This window comes from Oreochromis aureus, unplaced genomic scaffold (genome assembly GCF_013358895.1).
Source record: "Oreochromis aureus strain Israel breed Guangdong unplaced genomic scaffold, ZZ_aureus HiC_scaffold_24, whole genome shotgun sequence".
In the NCBI taxonomy this organism is placed as follows: Eukaryota; Metazoa; Chordata; class Actinopteri; order Cichliformes; family Cichlidae; genus Oreochromis; species Oreochromis aureus.
In genome coordinates this window covers 237,689-254,465 of record NW_024108808.1, presented here as the reverse complement: position 1 = coordinate 254,465, position 16,777 = coordinate 237,689, and the positions used below count along the sequence as shown (strand labels likewise).

The 16,777-nt window shown below is 41.6% G+C and overlaps 1 protein-coding gene across 1 annotated transcript; it reads left to right on the top strand.

Annotated features, from left to right (window-relative positions):
- Nucleotides 1–7,070: 7,070 nt before the first annotated feature.
- On the top strand, nt 7,071–8,895 carry LOC120436825 (tripartite motif-containing protein 16-like). The gene has a single exon (XM_039607678.1). The coding sequence runs from the start codon at nt 7,258–7,260 to the stop codon at nt 8,893–8,895; it is 1,638 nt and encodes a 545-aa protein (XP_039463612.1). The 5' UTR covers nt 7,071–7,257.
- The last annotated feature ends 7,882 nt before the right edge of the window (nt 8,896–16,777 follow it).

Genomic DNA, 16,777 nt, shown 5'->3' with positions numbered 1-16,777 from the left:
AATTATGTATCCTTTAAGGTCCTTTGGTCAAAAGAAAACCACCTGAGCTCTGTTGGAACGGCGTAGTGTCCAATAATAGCATCCAGCAAGCAGAAGCATCCACCCGTAGCAATGACACATCTACTAGACAGGACGGTTCAGCGGAGTCATCAGATGAGGACTTCCACAATGCAGTTCATCCAGTCGGATCCAGGGCACCAAAAGGGCAACAAACCAGCCTACACACAAGTGTGCAGAAGAATTAACCAAAAAACGTTCATAGGTCTCAGTACCACTGACTCAGTGTCCATGTCACTAATGGCTTATTTAACAGTCTTACCATAATAATATAAGCTTGTCAAAATAAAAATATAACAACATAAATACTGTTAACAATGCGTATTAATGCTGTTCTCTTAGGCATAACATAATAACTCTGTAACTGACCTCGTGTCGGCCGCCATTTTAGGACATTAGCCAGGCTCGCTTAACGGTTAGCTTGCTAACAGCCAGATAATAACACACATTATACAATATTTACACTCCTTCTTAACAAACATGACAGTGGTAGATTTGATATCTCGCTGCGGCATGATAAGGCAAAAAACATCTAATGCGAACATGAGCAGCAAGCTAACTCACCAGAGGGGTTCATGTAATGGCGAATGGCTGTCGGATTCAGCTCAGCTTCACGCTTCGTACCACTACAAGACTCCTTTTTCAAACAACATATTAAAACATTAGCTTCACATATAAAGGTTTTAAAACTATTTACAGCAACTCAAATGTCTACTGTACCCGAATTTCCAGCTCGCAGAGGGCACGAGAGCAGCATGCGCCTCATCGGAGGAACGGAGGAAAAACTTTGTAGCTGGACCAGGGAGTGGCTATGCGCATGGCACCGTGGTGCGTTCAGTGACTACCAAATAATCAGAAATCCCATACTCAACAATGACCTGGGTTACACATGCATGGACACTGGAGGCACCAGCCTGAGGTTTGATAACACAAGACCATCATTCTGCCCTAAAAACAGGAAGATAATCTGAAGTTACCCTCAGGTGCTTTTAAGAGACTCTTCAAGTGGAATCTGAAAACTGAACTTTACAGAATACCTTTCAATGTAAAAGGTTAATGTCTGACTGTCATGGTCCTGAGTATTTGACCCAGGTTTTGAGTTAGTTGGACATTTTATTCATTCTTCAGAATTATGAAATAGTTATGTTCAGGTTTTGAGAGCCTCTGAGGTTTTTTTTTGCATATGTTTCTAGGTTTTGGTTCTTGTTTCTGTTCATGTCTGTCCCCTTTTCATATCTAGTCTGTATTTGTCTCATCTTTGTGTTGTCATCTGTCTGATATCATCAGAGTTTTGTCCTTTTGTCTTCTGTGTCTGTCATGTCTCTGGATCTGTTTATTCCCCAGTCCAAGTATCAAGTTCACATGTCTGAGTCTCAGTGTGAGTCACTTCCTGCTTTATTTTATTAGTTTTCTGTCTCCTGTGAGTATGTCCAGTTTTGCTTCGTCTGTCTCATCAGTCAGATTTAGTTCACCTGTGTTCCCTGGTGTTTTCCATCTCCCTGATTGCCTCAGGTGTGTAAGCCCTTACTTTCCTTCTGTCCTTGTCATGAGCTCACCCTTACTGTGTGTCTTGTCTGTGTTGTAGTCTAGTTTCCCAGTGAAGTTCTTTGTACTATGGTTGCCTGCAAGTCCAGCAATAAAGCTGCCTTTTAGGTTCACTTCTGCATCTGAGTATCTGCATATTGGGTTTATGCCTCTGTCTGCTGCACAGCACATCATGACCAAGACAGTGTTAAATTATTGAAACTGTTCCCTGCTGTTGGTGGAGATTTTGTCCACAACATGGAGTTACTGAAGGTCACAAAACATACTTCCATAAAACAAAAACATGTAAAAATAGATTAAATGTTTTACTGACACTTGAGAGTAGCAATACACCTTAAAAGTGTCGATTCACTTTTAGACAGTGATTAACAGAAGAGACGTGTAAAGACTTTTGGTGAGCTACTTTTTGAGAAATGTGAATTTGTGAAACCTGTTTGCTGTGGGGATGTTTCTCAGTTAGTGAAATTAGAATTAGAATTAGAATTAGAATTAGAATTCAACTTTATTGTCATTGCACATGCACAGGTACAGGGCAACGAAATGCAGTTTGCATCCATCCAGAAGTGCTTTAGCCATGATATAGATATATTACAATAAATATTAGCAATAATATAGATATGTAAGTATATTACAGAAATGGGTCTATTATGGTATGTTATAATGTACACGGTGTGAAGTATGTTATGAATATTCTATAACTATAAGTATGTACAGGCTGTAGTGAGTACAAGCTATGTACAGGCTATGAACAGGATATAAATATGAAATAAAAACTATACAGAAATCTGAGATATACAGTTATACAGAAATGTGAACTATGCAAGTTATAAACAGTTGTAGGATTAAAAATTATCGTATGTACAGAATGATATTTACACAGAACTATACAGTAGTGCAGTTAAGATAAGTGAGATATGTGGATAATTGTGATAGTGATAAAGTGCTAGTGGTTGTGGGTGTGTGTATGTTCAGTCCATGTGTTTAACGTGGGTCAGATGTCAGGAGGCAGAGTTCAGGAGTCTGACAGCTGCGGGAAGAAGCTGTTCCGGTACCTGGTGGTCTTAGTCCGGAGGCTCCTGTAGCACCTCCCAGAGGGCAGGAGGGTGAAGAGTCTATGTGATGGGTGACTGGGGTCTTTGATGATTTTCCCAGCCCTTTTCAGACACCGCTTCCTGTAGATGTCCTTTATGGCAGGAAGTGGTGCTCCGGCGATGCGCTGGGCAGTTTTCACAACCCTCTGCAACGCCTTCCGGTCTGAGGCAGAGCAGTTCCCGTACCAGACTGTTATACAGTTGGTCAGGATGCTCTCGATGGTGCAGCGGTAGAAGTTCACCAGGATGTCTGAGGACAGGTGGTTCTTCCTCAGAGTCCTCAAGAAGAAGAGGCCCTGGTGAGCCTTCTTGACCAGCTTGGAGCAGTTGGTCGTCCAGATGAGATCCTCGGAGATGTGGACTCCCAGGAACTTGAAGCTGCTCACACGCTCCACAGCCGTCCCCTTAATGTGGATGGGTGGATGTGGGTCAGCATTCCTCCTGTAGTCCACGATGAGCTCCTTAGTCTTCTCAGTGTTAAGCAGCAGGTTGTTTCTGTCGCACCACTCAGCCAGCCGATCCACCTCCTCCCTGTAGGCGGTCTCATCGTTGTCGCTGATGAGGCCAATCACCGTGGTGTCATCTGCAAACTTAATGATGGTGTTGGAACCATCAGCAGGTCTGCAGTCGTGGGTGAAGAGGGAGTAGAGGAAGGGGCTCATCACACAGCCTTGTGGTACACGGTGTTCATTGTAATTGTTGATGAGCAGCGGTTATCCAGTCGGACATGTTGAGGGCGGTTGGTCAGGAAGTCCAGTAACCATTTGCAGATGAGGGAACTGATGCCCAGGTCTGTCAGTTTCCTGATGAGTTGTGAGGGTGGATTGTATTGAATGCTGAACTGAAGTCTATAAACAGCATTCTGGCGTAGGTGTTGTTGTTGTCCAGGTGTGAGAGGACAGAGTGCAGTGCGATGGAGACTACATCCTCTGTGCTCCTGTTCTGGCGGTATCTTGGTGGTGGGGTCCAGGGTGGGGGGAGACAGGATTTGAAGTGTGCTAAGACCAGCTGCTCTAAGCACTTAGTGATGATGGGGTGAGTGCTACTGGGCAGTAGTCATTGAGGCTAGATGGGTTGGAGTTTTTGGGTATCGGGACGATGGAGGTGGATTTGAAGCAGGCGGTACCACAGCGTGGGCCAAGGACAGATTGAATATGTCTGTCAGGACTCCTGCAAGCTCCCCAGAACATGCTCTGAGAACACGCCCGGGTATGCCATCAGGACCTGCAGCCTTGTGGACGTTGATCCTGCTCAGCACCGCTCCTACATCGGTGGGGAGAGAGTCAGAGGTTGGTGGTCTGGCGTCGTGTCTGTTTTGGTTGTGGTTGTGGGGTTCCCTCGCTCAAAACGAGCATAAAAGTTGTTGAGCTCATTGAGGAAGGAGACATCAGAGGATGCGGGGAGGGTTTGGTGGTCCTGTAGTCTGTAATGGTCTGGAGTCCTTGCCACATGCGTCGGGGGTTGGAGTTGGAGAAGTGTTCTTCTACCTTCTTTTTGTAATGGTGTTTGGCTTTTTGATGCCCTTCTTTAGATTAGCCCTGGCTGTACTGTAGGCGTGTGCATCTCCTGACCTAAAAGCAGTGTTGCGGGCCTTCAGGAGGAGACGAACATCCCGGTTCATCCAAGGCTTCTGGTTGGGGTACATGGTGATCCGTTTCTGGGTGGTGACACTGTCTGTGGTTTTGGAGATGTAATCCAGTACAGATGAGGCGTACTGGTCCAGGTCTGTGTGGGTGAACATATTTCAGTCTGTGTTTTTAAATCTGTCCTGGAGCACTACGTCTGTCCCCTCTAGCCACACTTTGATCGTCCTCACAGCAGGCTTCACACGTTGGATGAGTGGTGAATACCTAGGTGTGAGGAACAGGGAGAGATGGTCCGATTGTCCAATGTGGGGGAGGGGTGTTGCTTTGTAGGCTCCAGCCAAGTTGGAATAAACATGGTCTAAAGTCTTGTCTCCTCTGGTGTGGCAGGAGACATGTTGGTGGAATCTGGGGAGGACTGTCTTTAAGTTGGTGTGGTTGAAGTCACCAGCAACAATAAAAGCAGCCTCGGGGTGTTTATTCTGGTGTTTGTTAATGGCTGCAGAAAGTTCTTTCATGGCCAACCTAGCATTAGCGTCGGGGGGGATATATACTGCAGTCAGTATGATCGAAGTGAGCTCTCTGGGGAGATAATAAGGTCTGCATTTGACCATTAAAAACTCCGCATTAGGTGAGCAGTGACTCTCAGTAGTAGTCGAGTTCATGCACCAAGCATTGTTAATATAAATGCACAAACCTCCACCTCTGGTCTTGCCGGAGTCATCTGCTAGCCTGTCGGCTCGGTGTGTGTGGCGTCCTGCTAACTCGATAGCATTGTCCGGGCAGCTGTTGTTCAACCATGTTTCGGTGAAAAACATGACATTTGAGTCCATAATCCGTCTGTTGTTAGTGATGGAGAGTCGTATCTCATCCATTTTGTTTGCCAGAGAACGGACATTGGCGAGGAAAATACTGGGTAAAGGCAGCCGATGTGGTGTTAGCTTTAGCTTAGCCCGTAGCCCTCCGCGCCTACCTCGCCTTTGTTTACGTTCTCGGCGTCGTCTGCGTGCACTTCCGCCTGGCCGGGGAGAGTGGGCAGCCTCCGGTGTTCTGGAGATCTCTGGGATGAGTCGGAGATCGGCGATAAAACTGTTGGAGTTATGAGTCCAGATGTCCAGAATCTCTTGTCTGCTGTAGGTCAAATTGAATGAAATTGGATGAATATTTGGCTTTGCCCTCAGAAACAGTTTTATTGCCAAAAAATGTTTAACTTACCAAAGAATTTCTCCTGAGTTTTCTATTGAAATATATAAAATAGGGAATTTGCAAAATAACAGAAAAATGTTCAAGTTCAATGTGAAGACAAAAATGTCAAAGTGAAAAAAAAGCATGCAGTACTCTGTCCTTGCAGTGAGTTTCCATCTTTAGCAAACTGTTATTAATCTGTATTTAAGTTCATTTTGTCTGAGGATCTCCTCACCATGAAATAATCATTCGTTCAGGAGCTGTGTCTCAGGTCAACACGTTCTCACTCCCTAAGCGTAACATTTTACGCTAGGTGACAAATCGTCAACATATTACGTTTTCGGGCACCCAACGCCTTCCTACGGACACATGAGAACCGTTTGGACTCAATCTACACATCTTCGCTTTTTCCCTTAAAATCGCTTGGGAAAACACTATTTCACCTCATTAAAGTGCTGGTTAAGGTTAGGAATAAGGTTATGGTTAGGTTTAGGGATAAGGTTAGGTTTAGGCTTACGAATACGGTTATGGTTAGGTTTAGGGATAAGGTTAGGTTTAGGCGTAGGGATATGGTTATGGTTAAGGTTAGGAATAAGGTTATGGTTAGGGATACGGTTATGGTTAGGTTTAGGGCTGCAATACAGGGCTGGAACCCGCCGCGTACCATAACAACGTGGAAGGTCACCTTTCGCGTTCCTCAGGAACGCTGCGGGACGTGGCAAAACGTCGGGATGTTATGCCTCGGGAGTGAGAACGGTTTGTTTTGATGCCGTTTTATTACTTTACAAACTAATATCGCCATCTGGTGGTTATACAGTTTATTACAAAAGTTAATGCTTGTCCCCATTTAAAGACCGCTTCCAAAAGAGGACTGAAGAGTCATTTAGCTTCAAGTTTAATCGGCTTTGCTGTGTAATCTTTGCTGCCAACAGTGAAGTGAAACATTTAAGCTGTACATGAAAGTTAATGGGTAATTATGATGATCTTTACCACAAAGACATTAAATGAAAGAATAAACAAAGGGCATGAAAACTGATTCTTATGTCTACTGTGTATCTTCAGTGTGAATGTTGAATTAGTTTTTAAAAGATTTTAGAGTTTTTTTGAGTGTCTGCATTTAAAGCACATATTAATGTATCGTTTCGAAATCCATGGTGGTACACAGGAAAAATTACTAAAGAATGTAGAATTAGAAAACTATCTGTATTTGTTTTTTTTAATATTTTTACATATATTTTACTATTTAAAAAATAATAGTAATATATAATATAATAACAGTAATTTCATTTGAACATAGGTTTGATTTAGTGGAGTCAGTTGTTCCCATGCATCATTCTGTAAGTGTGAGAATGAGCTAAGATTAGAAAATGTCAAAATATAAAGTGTCATTTATTTTTATTCATCACAGCATCCTAAACTTTGCTGAAGTTTTTGAAATATAGAATGAACTCGCTGAGTGTTTACTGTCACATTTCAAAGCACCAAGTAAAGATAAACTATTAAAGTTTAACTGGGTCAGACTTGTTACTGCATGATGTAATCAAACATACCACACCCTCATTTGAATGGCTGGTCGCTCTGTAAGAATATTTCTTTAGTGCCTCCCTTCACAGATGTGTCTGTATCAGGATGGGTCTAAACAACATGGTGTAAATGCAGTTGCTGGTGAGCCTCATTTCCTGTAGGAGGTGAACAAGAGCAGAGATCTGTTTCCCTTCAGAGCACAGAGGTTGTTTCTGTTCAGAGAAAGTCAAACTGTCTGACAGTCACTGAGAGACGGTGAAACGGCACAGCACATGAATCAAATGGATCAAACAAAATTCTGCTGTTCAGTCTGTTTGGATCTACTGAAGGATCCAGTGACTATTCCCTGTGGACACAGCTACTGCATAAACTGTATTAAAAGCTTCTGGGATGAAGAGGAAAACAGGAAAATCTACAGCTGCCCTCAGTGCAGACAGACTTTCACAGCGAGGCCTGTCCTGGTGAAAAACACCATGTTAGCAGATTTAGTGGAGGAGCTGAAGAAGACTGGACTCCAAGCTGCTCCTGCTGATCACTGCTATGCTGGACCTGAAGATGTGGCCTGTGATGTCTGCACTGGAAGAAAAATTAAAGCCTTCAAGTCCTGTTTATTCTGTCTGGCATCTTACTGTGAGAAACACCTTCAGACTCATTATGATGTGGCTCAATTAAAGAAACACAAGCTGGTGGAGCCCTCCAAGAAGCTCCAGGAGAACATCTGCTCTCGTCATGATGAGGTGATGAAGATGTTCTGCCGTACTGATCAGCAAAGTATCTGTTATCTCTGCCCTGTGGATGAACATAAAGGCCACGACACAGTCTCAGCTGCAGCAGAAAGGACTGAGAGGCAGAGAGAGCTGGAGGTGAGTCGACAAAACATCCAGCAGAGAATCCAGGACAGAGAGAAAGATGTGAAGCTGCTTCAACATGATGTGGAGGCCATCAATCAGTCTGCTGATCAAACAGTGGAGCACAGTGAGAAGATCTTCACTGAGCTGATCCATCTCATCCAGAAAAGAAGCTCTGATGTGAAGCAGCAGATCAGATCCCAGCAGGAAACTGAAGTGAGTCGAGTCAAAAAGCTTGAGGAGAAGCTGGAGCAGGAGATCACTGAGCTGAAGAGGAAAGATGCTGAGCTGAAGCAGCTCTCACACACAGAGGATGACATCCAGTTTCTACACAACTACCCCTCACTGTCAGCACTCAGTGAGTCTACAGACTCATCCAGCATCAATATCCGTCCTCTGAGCTACTTTGAGGATGTGACAGCAGCTGTGTCAGAGGTCAGAGATAAACTACAGGACATTCTGAGAGAGGAATGGACAAACATCTCACTGACAGTCACTGAAGTGGATGTTTTACTGTCACAACCAGAGCCAAAGACCAGAGCTGGATTCTTAAAATATTCATGTGAAATCACACTGGATCCAAACACAGCAAACACACAGCTGTTATTATCACAGGGGAACAGAAAAGTAACATTAATGGAACAACAGTCTTATTCTGATCATCCAGACAGATTCACTGGATGGTTTCAGGTCCTGAGTAGAGAGAGTCTGACTGGACGTTGTTACTGGGAGGTGGAGTGGAGAGGGGGAGGAGTTGATGTAGCAGTTGCATACAAGAATATCAGCAGAGCAGGGAGTGTGAATGAATGTAGATTTGGACTTAATGACAAATCTTGGTCATTAGATTGTAACAACAACAGTTATACATTTTTGTACAACAACATCCAAACTCCTGTCTCAGGTCCTCGTTCCTCCAGAGTAGGAGTGTACCTGGATCACAGAGCAGGTATTTTGTCCTTCTACAGCGTCTCTGAAACCATGACTCTCCTCCACAGAGTCCAGACCACATTCACTCAGCCGCTCTATGCTGGACTTTGGCTTTACTATTATGGAGACTGCTGAGTTGATTAAAGTGAAATAGACTGAAGTCTTTCATATTGTGGGTTTAAATCTGTATTTTAGTTTCATTTTATTTTCTCTCCATCATTTCTGCACAGAGATCAGCTGTCAGTCAAACATTATGGGTGGTACCTCCACATCTTCTAGTTGTTCTCTTGATGTTTCTGAGTTTTTAAAGGAGATCTTTCCTGTGACTGTTTATGGAGGCTATCACTGCTCATCATCATTTTGATTTACTAAAATATTTCTCCACATGAAAATGTAAACTTCTCTATCCTCTAAATGTTTCTGGAATATTTGTATTGAAAAATGTCGACATTTCTCTTTATGAGTAAACAAGTCACATTTTCTTCATGTTCTTAAGTCCTTTCAGATGTTTGTAATGGTCCTTGAATGCAGCATCAGTGTTACAGGTTGTGACTCCTGTGAACAAACTGACACAGTGTGATATTACACATATTTAAATCTGTCTTAACTGATGATGTTGAAGCTGCTGAAGGCTCAGTGAAGTTTTGTCTTCCTGCAGGTTAACAAGTGAAATCTGAAAGTGATGCACAACACAAGAGGGCGCCTTCATCCTGCTAACAGGGATGTAGAGGAGGTTAAAGCACCTCAGCTCAGTTTGTCCACGTTTTATATTCTGACATGTTTTTAGGCTGAATAAAGCCTTTATCATAAAGTGCATTGTGTCATAGATCCTGGTAAACTGGATCAAAGCATCATTAGTTAGTCACTTATTTAGTTTGGACTTAAATTACCACTCAAATATTTCATCAGCAGCTCATCAGCTTTGTATAATGTAGTGTTTATGGGCTAGTCAAAGGAGTTTGCAAAGAAAAGCGTCTGGACTTCTTTAAGTTGCTTGAAGACGTTTCACCTCTCATCCGAGAAGCTTCTTCAGTTCTAAGGTCAAATGGCCGAGAGTCCCAGATTTAAACCCAGTGGGAGTATCCCCAAGGAGGGACAAAGGACCCCTGGTGATCCTCTAATCACATGCGCCAAGGTGTGAAAGCGGGTGTGGGACCTAATCAGCCAAGGTTTCGGGTGAGCTCATTGTGAAACCTGGCCCCACCTTGTCATGTGAATTCCTGAGGTCAGATGGCCCAGGATGTGAGTGGGCGTTAAGTCGTCTGGGGAGGGAACTCAAAACTGGATTATAGATGGCAGACAGTTGGTGTCGTAAACCACCGCCTCTGTTCAAAGATGGTCACTCACAGTGGACATAGATGGCCTCTTTCACTCCTCTTTCAAACCATCTGTCCTCTCTGTCCAATATGTGAACATTGGCATCCTCGAAAGAGTGTCCTTTATCCTTAAGATGCAGATGGACTGCTGAGTCTTGTCCTGTGGAGGTGGCTCTTCTATGTTGTGCCATGCGCTTGTGAAGTGGCTGTTTGGTCTCTCCAATGTAGAGGTCTGGGCATTCCGGGTTCTGGGTTTATGGGCTACATTTAAACTACACTATTACACTTGCTCACAACAAATTTTGTCAAATGAAGTCTATTACAGTTTAACAACTAGTTGATGAGTACAGTGAAACAGTCATGGTGACCACAGAACAGCTGAAGACTGAACTGAGGTGAGGATGACACTCAGTGTTTAAAAGGTCACTTTCTGTTGTGTTCAAAGATTTCCTTCAGATATGGTCTTTAATCAGTAAACCCAGTGATACAGCAGTGTCATTAGCTGTGTTATTGGCACCAGGCTGTGTTTATGTATGTATTTAATTCTGTCTGAGGATGTCTTCAGCATGAAATGATCATTTGGTCAGCTGCTGTGTCTCATCTCTTATCAGACATTGGTTGGAATGTCGTTGGTCATAGCAGATGGCCCCGCCCCTCCCCGAGCCTGGTTCTGCCGGAGGTTTCTTCGTATTAAAGGGGAATTTTTCCTTCCGACTGTTCCCAAAGTGCTTGCTCATAGGAGGTCATATGATTGTTGGGTTTTTCGCTGTATGTATTATTGTAGGGTTTATCTTACAATATAAAGCACCTTGAGGCGACTGTTGTTGTGATTTGATGCTATATAAATAAAGTTTAATTGAATGGACACAGTCAAACTGCACGATGCAAATAAAATGACTAAAATCATCTTTCTTGTGGTTTACTGACTTCAGACCAGCAGACAAAGCCGACAGATTCCAAAGTCGGGGAGAAATCTAGATTGTGTACTAAAAAGTTTTTCTTGTTATCAATAGACATTTGGAATGACAGTGTTATGACGTGGACCGAAAACGCAGACAAAGGAGAAAATCAAAGTTAAAAAAAATGTAAAAAAAGGTGAACCGTTTCTTTTGGGCTGAAGTCAAAAATGGAAAACTATTAGGGCAAAACGTCCTGGGACAAACTAAACTACAAACTAAACTGGGAGCAGCTAAATTACTATGATGACTGAAACATGAAACTGAACAGGAACATGAAGAAAAAAAAAAACATGAGCATGAACCTGAGAAGTAGAAATAAAACGCTGTGACCAGACGTGACTTGACATGGAGAAAACACACAACCTGACAAAGAACAGGGGAAGGCAGAGGACATGAATACACAGAAGGGTAATGAGGGAAGTGAAAACACAGCTGACACAAATGAACCTGAACGCCACAGGAAAAGTACAACTAAACACACTGAGCATGGAACAGAATCCACAATAAAACAGGAACCACTGAGACATGAACTGGGACACGCAAGCTTGACACGAGACAGAGAGGGAACCTACAGACGAGGAGATAGAAAAAGACAGAAAAAGACTCAAACAAGGAGACGAGGGAGAAACATAAACTAGGTTAAATCTCAACTAAACCCTAATTAATAATACACACCAGAAACTAACATATTTACACTGTAACATAAAGCAAACTCAACTCAGTTGTTAGTTGTTCTAAAGTAAAGCTCACAGTCTTAAGCCACAGTGTTGATATTCAACACAAAGAAAAGCTCACGTGTTTGAATTTACTTACAATTAGTTTTAATAAATTCTGACCGTAAACAATTTTTACAGGTTTGATATTCTTGGATACTCGATATCAGGTGATGCGATTTAATATAAATTTTAACATTTTTAATTTTCTCCCACTGAGTCATTCACACTAAACAGTGACATTATAACAGATTTGTCATTTAGATCCCAAATTTCTGAGAGAAATAACTGAATTTTAAATATGGCTGACCTCAAACCAGATTTAATTGATAGAGATATATGCAAATGTGGTGGCACAAAGATGGAAAACAGGTAAAGGCAACTAGATGGTTTTGACAGCGCCACCTGGGGAGGAAGTTACACCCCAGGAGAGGGTACAATAGCCAGTGCAAACGTAACAGTTACAAAAGGCACACGGGCTCATTATTAACCCTTTCATGAATGATGGGGGCGATCGTGGCTCAAGAGTTGGGAGTTTGCCTTGTAATTGGAAGGTTGCCGGTTCGAACCCCGGCTTGGACAGTCTCGGTCGTTGTGTCCTTGGGCAAGGCACTTCACCCATTGCCTACTGGTGGTGGTCAGAGGGCCCGGTGGCGCCAGTGTCCGGCAGCCTCACCTCTGTCAGTGCACCCCAAGGTGGCTGTGGCTACAATGTAGCTTGCCATCACCAGTGTGAATGTGTGTGTGAATGGGTGGATGACTAGATATGTAAAATGCTTTAGGGTCCTTAGGGACTAGTAAATACAGGCCATTTACCATGGATGAATTATGACAACCTCAATCAGGATTGTTTTCTTAAGTATTTTTATTCATCTTTAGTCATGAAAAAAAGATCCGGAACCGGATGTAAGTCCCAAAAAACTGAATTTTGGAACTGAAATTGAATTGTAGAACTGAAACTGAATGGTGAGAAGTGAATCTGAAATTATTCGAGAGCTGAATTTTTAAAGGATAAAATACAGTTTCAAAGCAAATCAATTCATTTTCAAACCATAAATTCAATTTCAAATTAGACTAATTCAAATTCAGTTTTCAAAAGCTTTCATTCAAGTTACAATTCAGATTCAATCCGAGTAATTCAAATTCAAATTTAACTTATTCAAATTCAGTTTCTGATGGCACAGATTTCTGCCCATAGTTAATTTGTTTAGTTTTTATCAACAGTTGTAACAGACTAAGCTACCTGAGACATTGCATTGAATTATTGTTTATATCTTAATTATTTCTCCTGACTGATTTCATCTCAGATATCTTGTTTTTTCCTTTTGGTAGATCAAAGCAGCTCGTGCTGTTTCTGCTTTCTTTTTGATGCCAAAAAGAAGAAGAATGCTTCAAAGAAGTGGCGTTCATGGTCTCAGTGGATTGTTGTTTGGAGATGTGTAATATTAGTGCATGTTACAGTTTGTTATGTTACGGCCTCTGGCCTCAGGTGGCCCCGCCTTCCTCTATGGAAATCAAAGTGTTCCAGGACTCACGGGGGATTGGCTGGCCCGGACCTATGCCCGCCCCAACTTCATGCAGATCAGAGTGTGCCAAACCACTCACACCATTGGCTGCTGCAGGAGCCTTGAGTATGACAGACCCATGACACAGCTGCCTGCAATTACCTGTGAATATAAAAGGCTGCGGATTCTTCATTCGTGAGGGACTTGTGGATTTGAACTGACTGTGTAGACTGTCCCTCCTGCCTTTGCCTTTGCCTTTGCCTTTGCCTTGCTGCCATTTGAGCCTTTGTTTTGAGTTGCCTCTTGTGAGATGTTTAGTTGAGTAGTGTTCTACTGGTGTTATTGGTGCTACTTGAGTTGTTTGTTATGTTTGTTTAAAATCACTCTATTGCCTAGTGAGTTGTTTCACTAACGGCTTTCAGTTGTGTTAATAAACCTTATGTTTTTCTTTTTATCTAACCCCCTGGTCTCTGGGCTCATTTATGTTGCGTCCGCTGCCGCCTAGCAGAGCCGGGCCGTAACAGTTATTCAAAATTGTTCACTTGTTATCTGTTTTGCCAACAAAGCATTCAAACTGAGCAGAATACAGAAAGAGCAGAGATTACAAAAAAAAAAACAGGAAATGACTTCAAACTTACTGAGAGCAAGGCCTCTGTTACTAATCTGTCTCATACAAAAACATGCTGTACAGGTCCAATATGGTAAATGTTCATGGGAATCCAACAGCTGGCTCTACCTGAACCACTTAAATATTTTATAAAGTCACTGAGTCAACAGTTTCTAACGTTTGTTTTCTTAGTTGCAGTTAGAGTGTGGCTGGGAAAGATGGAAACACATACAGAATGTAAACTGTCTGAGTTTGTGAACTTTGTTAGTAACAAATGACACAAAAATAAAGACAAAACATACAAACAGGCTCTTAATATTCATTAATAATTAGAAAACATCTAAACATCCTGGTCGTGGATTTTTACAGTCTTAGTTGCGCTCGCTGTCATCTTCATAATCATCATGATCAACACATGACAGGGGGAGGTCCTGAGGTGGGCGGGGCTGTCTCTGGTGATGTCACCTTGAATGGCAGGAACAGCGTTTGCTACATGTTGGTGAAACATCACAGTACACTGGTGTAGTTTCATTTCCTGCTGCTTGACATTTGACACTTCAACACTGAGGCGAACAAGAAGAAACAGTGTTGGGTCTAAAATAACTGACAGAAAGTAACCAGTAACCAGTAGTTAGAAAGTGGATGGCATGTGTTTAGAGTGACTCCAGCAGGGCGATGGAAAACGCTGACTGGGTGGATGCTGGATTTTGCTGGTCACACACATTAGCAGAGTGCTTCTTGTTCCCACTGACCCATGTGGACAGTGACTGTGGAGAGCTGCCCTGGCAAACTGAAAAAGGGAAATAAAATTTAAAAAACCAAACAGGATTTCCATAAAGACCATCTTGGAATCAGTAATCAAAGATGGATCACAAATTTATAGAAAATCATTGGTTCATCAAATAAATATGAACAGGTTCCTTAACTGTAAGCAGTTAAGATGTGATTTGATTCCCATCCTTCATGTAAACAGCACATTTGTCAGGGCCTTCAGGTAAATACAGGAATAATCTCAGGTCACATGGCTTATTGTAGGAATTCTGTGAGGAAGGTTGCTCTAATATTAATACCACAAAGTCCAAGGACACAGCAACAGCTCAGATTTCTAGAACAATTTTAAAAAACGTCAGCCTATCGATCCATTTTCTTCTTTATATTTAATTCAGGGTCACAGTGGGAGGGTTGGTGGGTGGGTGGGGGGCTAGGGCCTGTCCCAGTAATTATAGGTAGAGTACACCTGGACTGTATGATTGTATGATTGTAAGATTGTTTATTGTTCAGCAGAACAATAAACAATATATTGACAATTATGTGTGTCCAGCATGTTGGCTGATTTTCTTTTACTTTTTGCATTTGAAAACAAAAGCTGGTCTGATTTTAACACCATGAAGTGTTGTCAATTACTCTTTTTGAACCATTTACCACAAATTGTTGTTTTTTTTAGTAGAGCTTGTCACTGGGTAAACAATTTGTAATGCAACGTCCGAAACATCAAGTTATTCTTAGTACTGCATACTTGCAATGAAGAAGTTGTCCTAACAGTCATCTTAAGTAAACTTTACTCCATTTTTTGAGGCAACGAATTTGCATAGTTGTTTTTTTTTTTTTTTTTTTTTTGAGTTCTGGGAACTAAATCGATTTTACAGTGCAGCAGTTTGAACATTTGCAATAACCTTTCTGCAAACTGGAACAAAGCTGTCTCCTTTTCTAGAACTGTTGCTAACACTATGAGATGAAAATGAATCTTCCATCGTGAAGATAGAGAGTGATAAATGTTACTTTTCTTGTTTTGTTTATATCGAAAGTTTAAAAATAAAAATAGAAACTGTTGAAATTACCTCAACTGCCTCAGCCCAGGTGATGTAAAATTAGCAGACAGAGGGATTGATGTTGCAGAATCTTTGGAGCTGTACCACGCTGAACTGAAGAGCCCAGCTTTCACCAAAGGGAAGAACTAACTGGCCCCTAGATTCCAATCAAATCTCTCAGTGTCAGCAGCCCTCCCCTACCTTCACTGTGCGCTCACCTTGTAGAAAAGAGCTGAGTGTGGAAGAAATGGCAAAAATGTGGAGCTGAAAAGCTAAGATAGAAAAAGAAATTATAAGTAAATTAATGTGTCAAATTAACTGACATTTTAGCGGTTGGAGCTCCTGCTGCATTTTAAATATATCTATATTGTGTCCTTTTTTTAAATCATGAATAATAAAAAACATTATTTATCCTCACTGTTTGAACATTCTTGGAGTCCTTGAAGTCTCGTCATGTTAAAGTTACTCATGTGATGTGATGTTGTTATAATGGTCCAGCTGGTGTGCAGCCAACATGTACATAAAGGTTTTACAAAACACTTCGCCTTCTCTCTGCAATCTCCAACTCCGGTTTGCAAAAGTCTGAAAGTGTGTGAACGTACAGTCCTCAAAATGTGAAACCTACAGAATGTGTTTGAGTTAGCAGGTAGGGCTAAAACAGCTAAATCAAACGTAAACATGGCTACCATAGTTATGATAATAAACTTTATAATGTGTTGCTAACATTTTGGTTGTTGTGATGATTCAAATTTGTTCAGTAAACATCATCAAAATAAACATGTGCTGACATAAGCATATATTTGGATCTCATATGTTCTTATTAAATGTAGCTAATGTCCAATAAACTGAAATCTGGGACTTACCCAACACTAATATTTCATATATTACTTCAACTCACTAATTTAATTAAAGGGTTTGTTTTAAAGTATAACGTAAGATTTTTTTTTAAAAACAAACAGAATGCACATGTGCAGGTAACAGCAGCCAGCTGCTGCCACAAGTCTAAGAATGAAATGTAACATGTTAAAAATTAATGTTAGAAAAATGTATGTTAGAAAATGTACTTTATAGTTTATATAATTTTTATATTTTAGTTCAGAGACCCTTAA

Coding starts and splice junctions, on each gene's coding strand:
- LOC120436825 (XM_039607678.1), top strand. CDS start 7,258: ATGAATCAAATGGATCAAACAAAATTCTGCTGTTCAGTCTGTTTGGAT.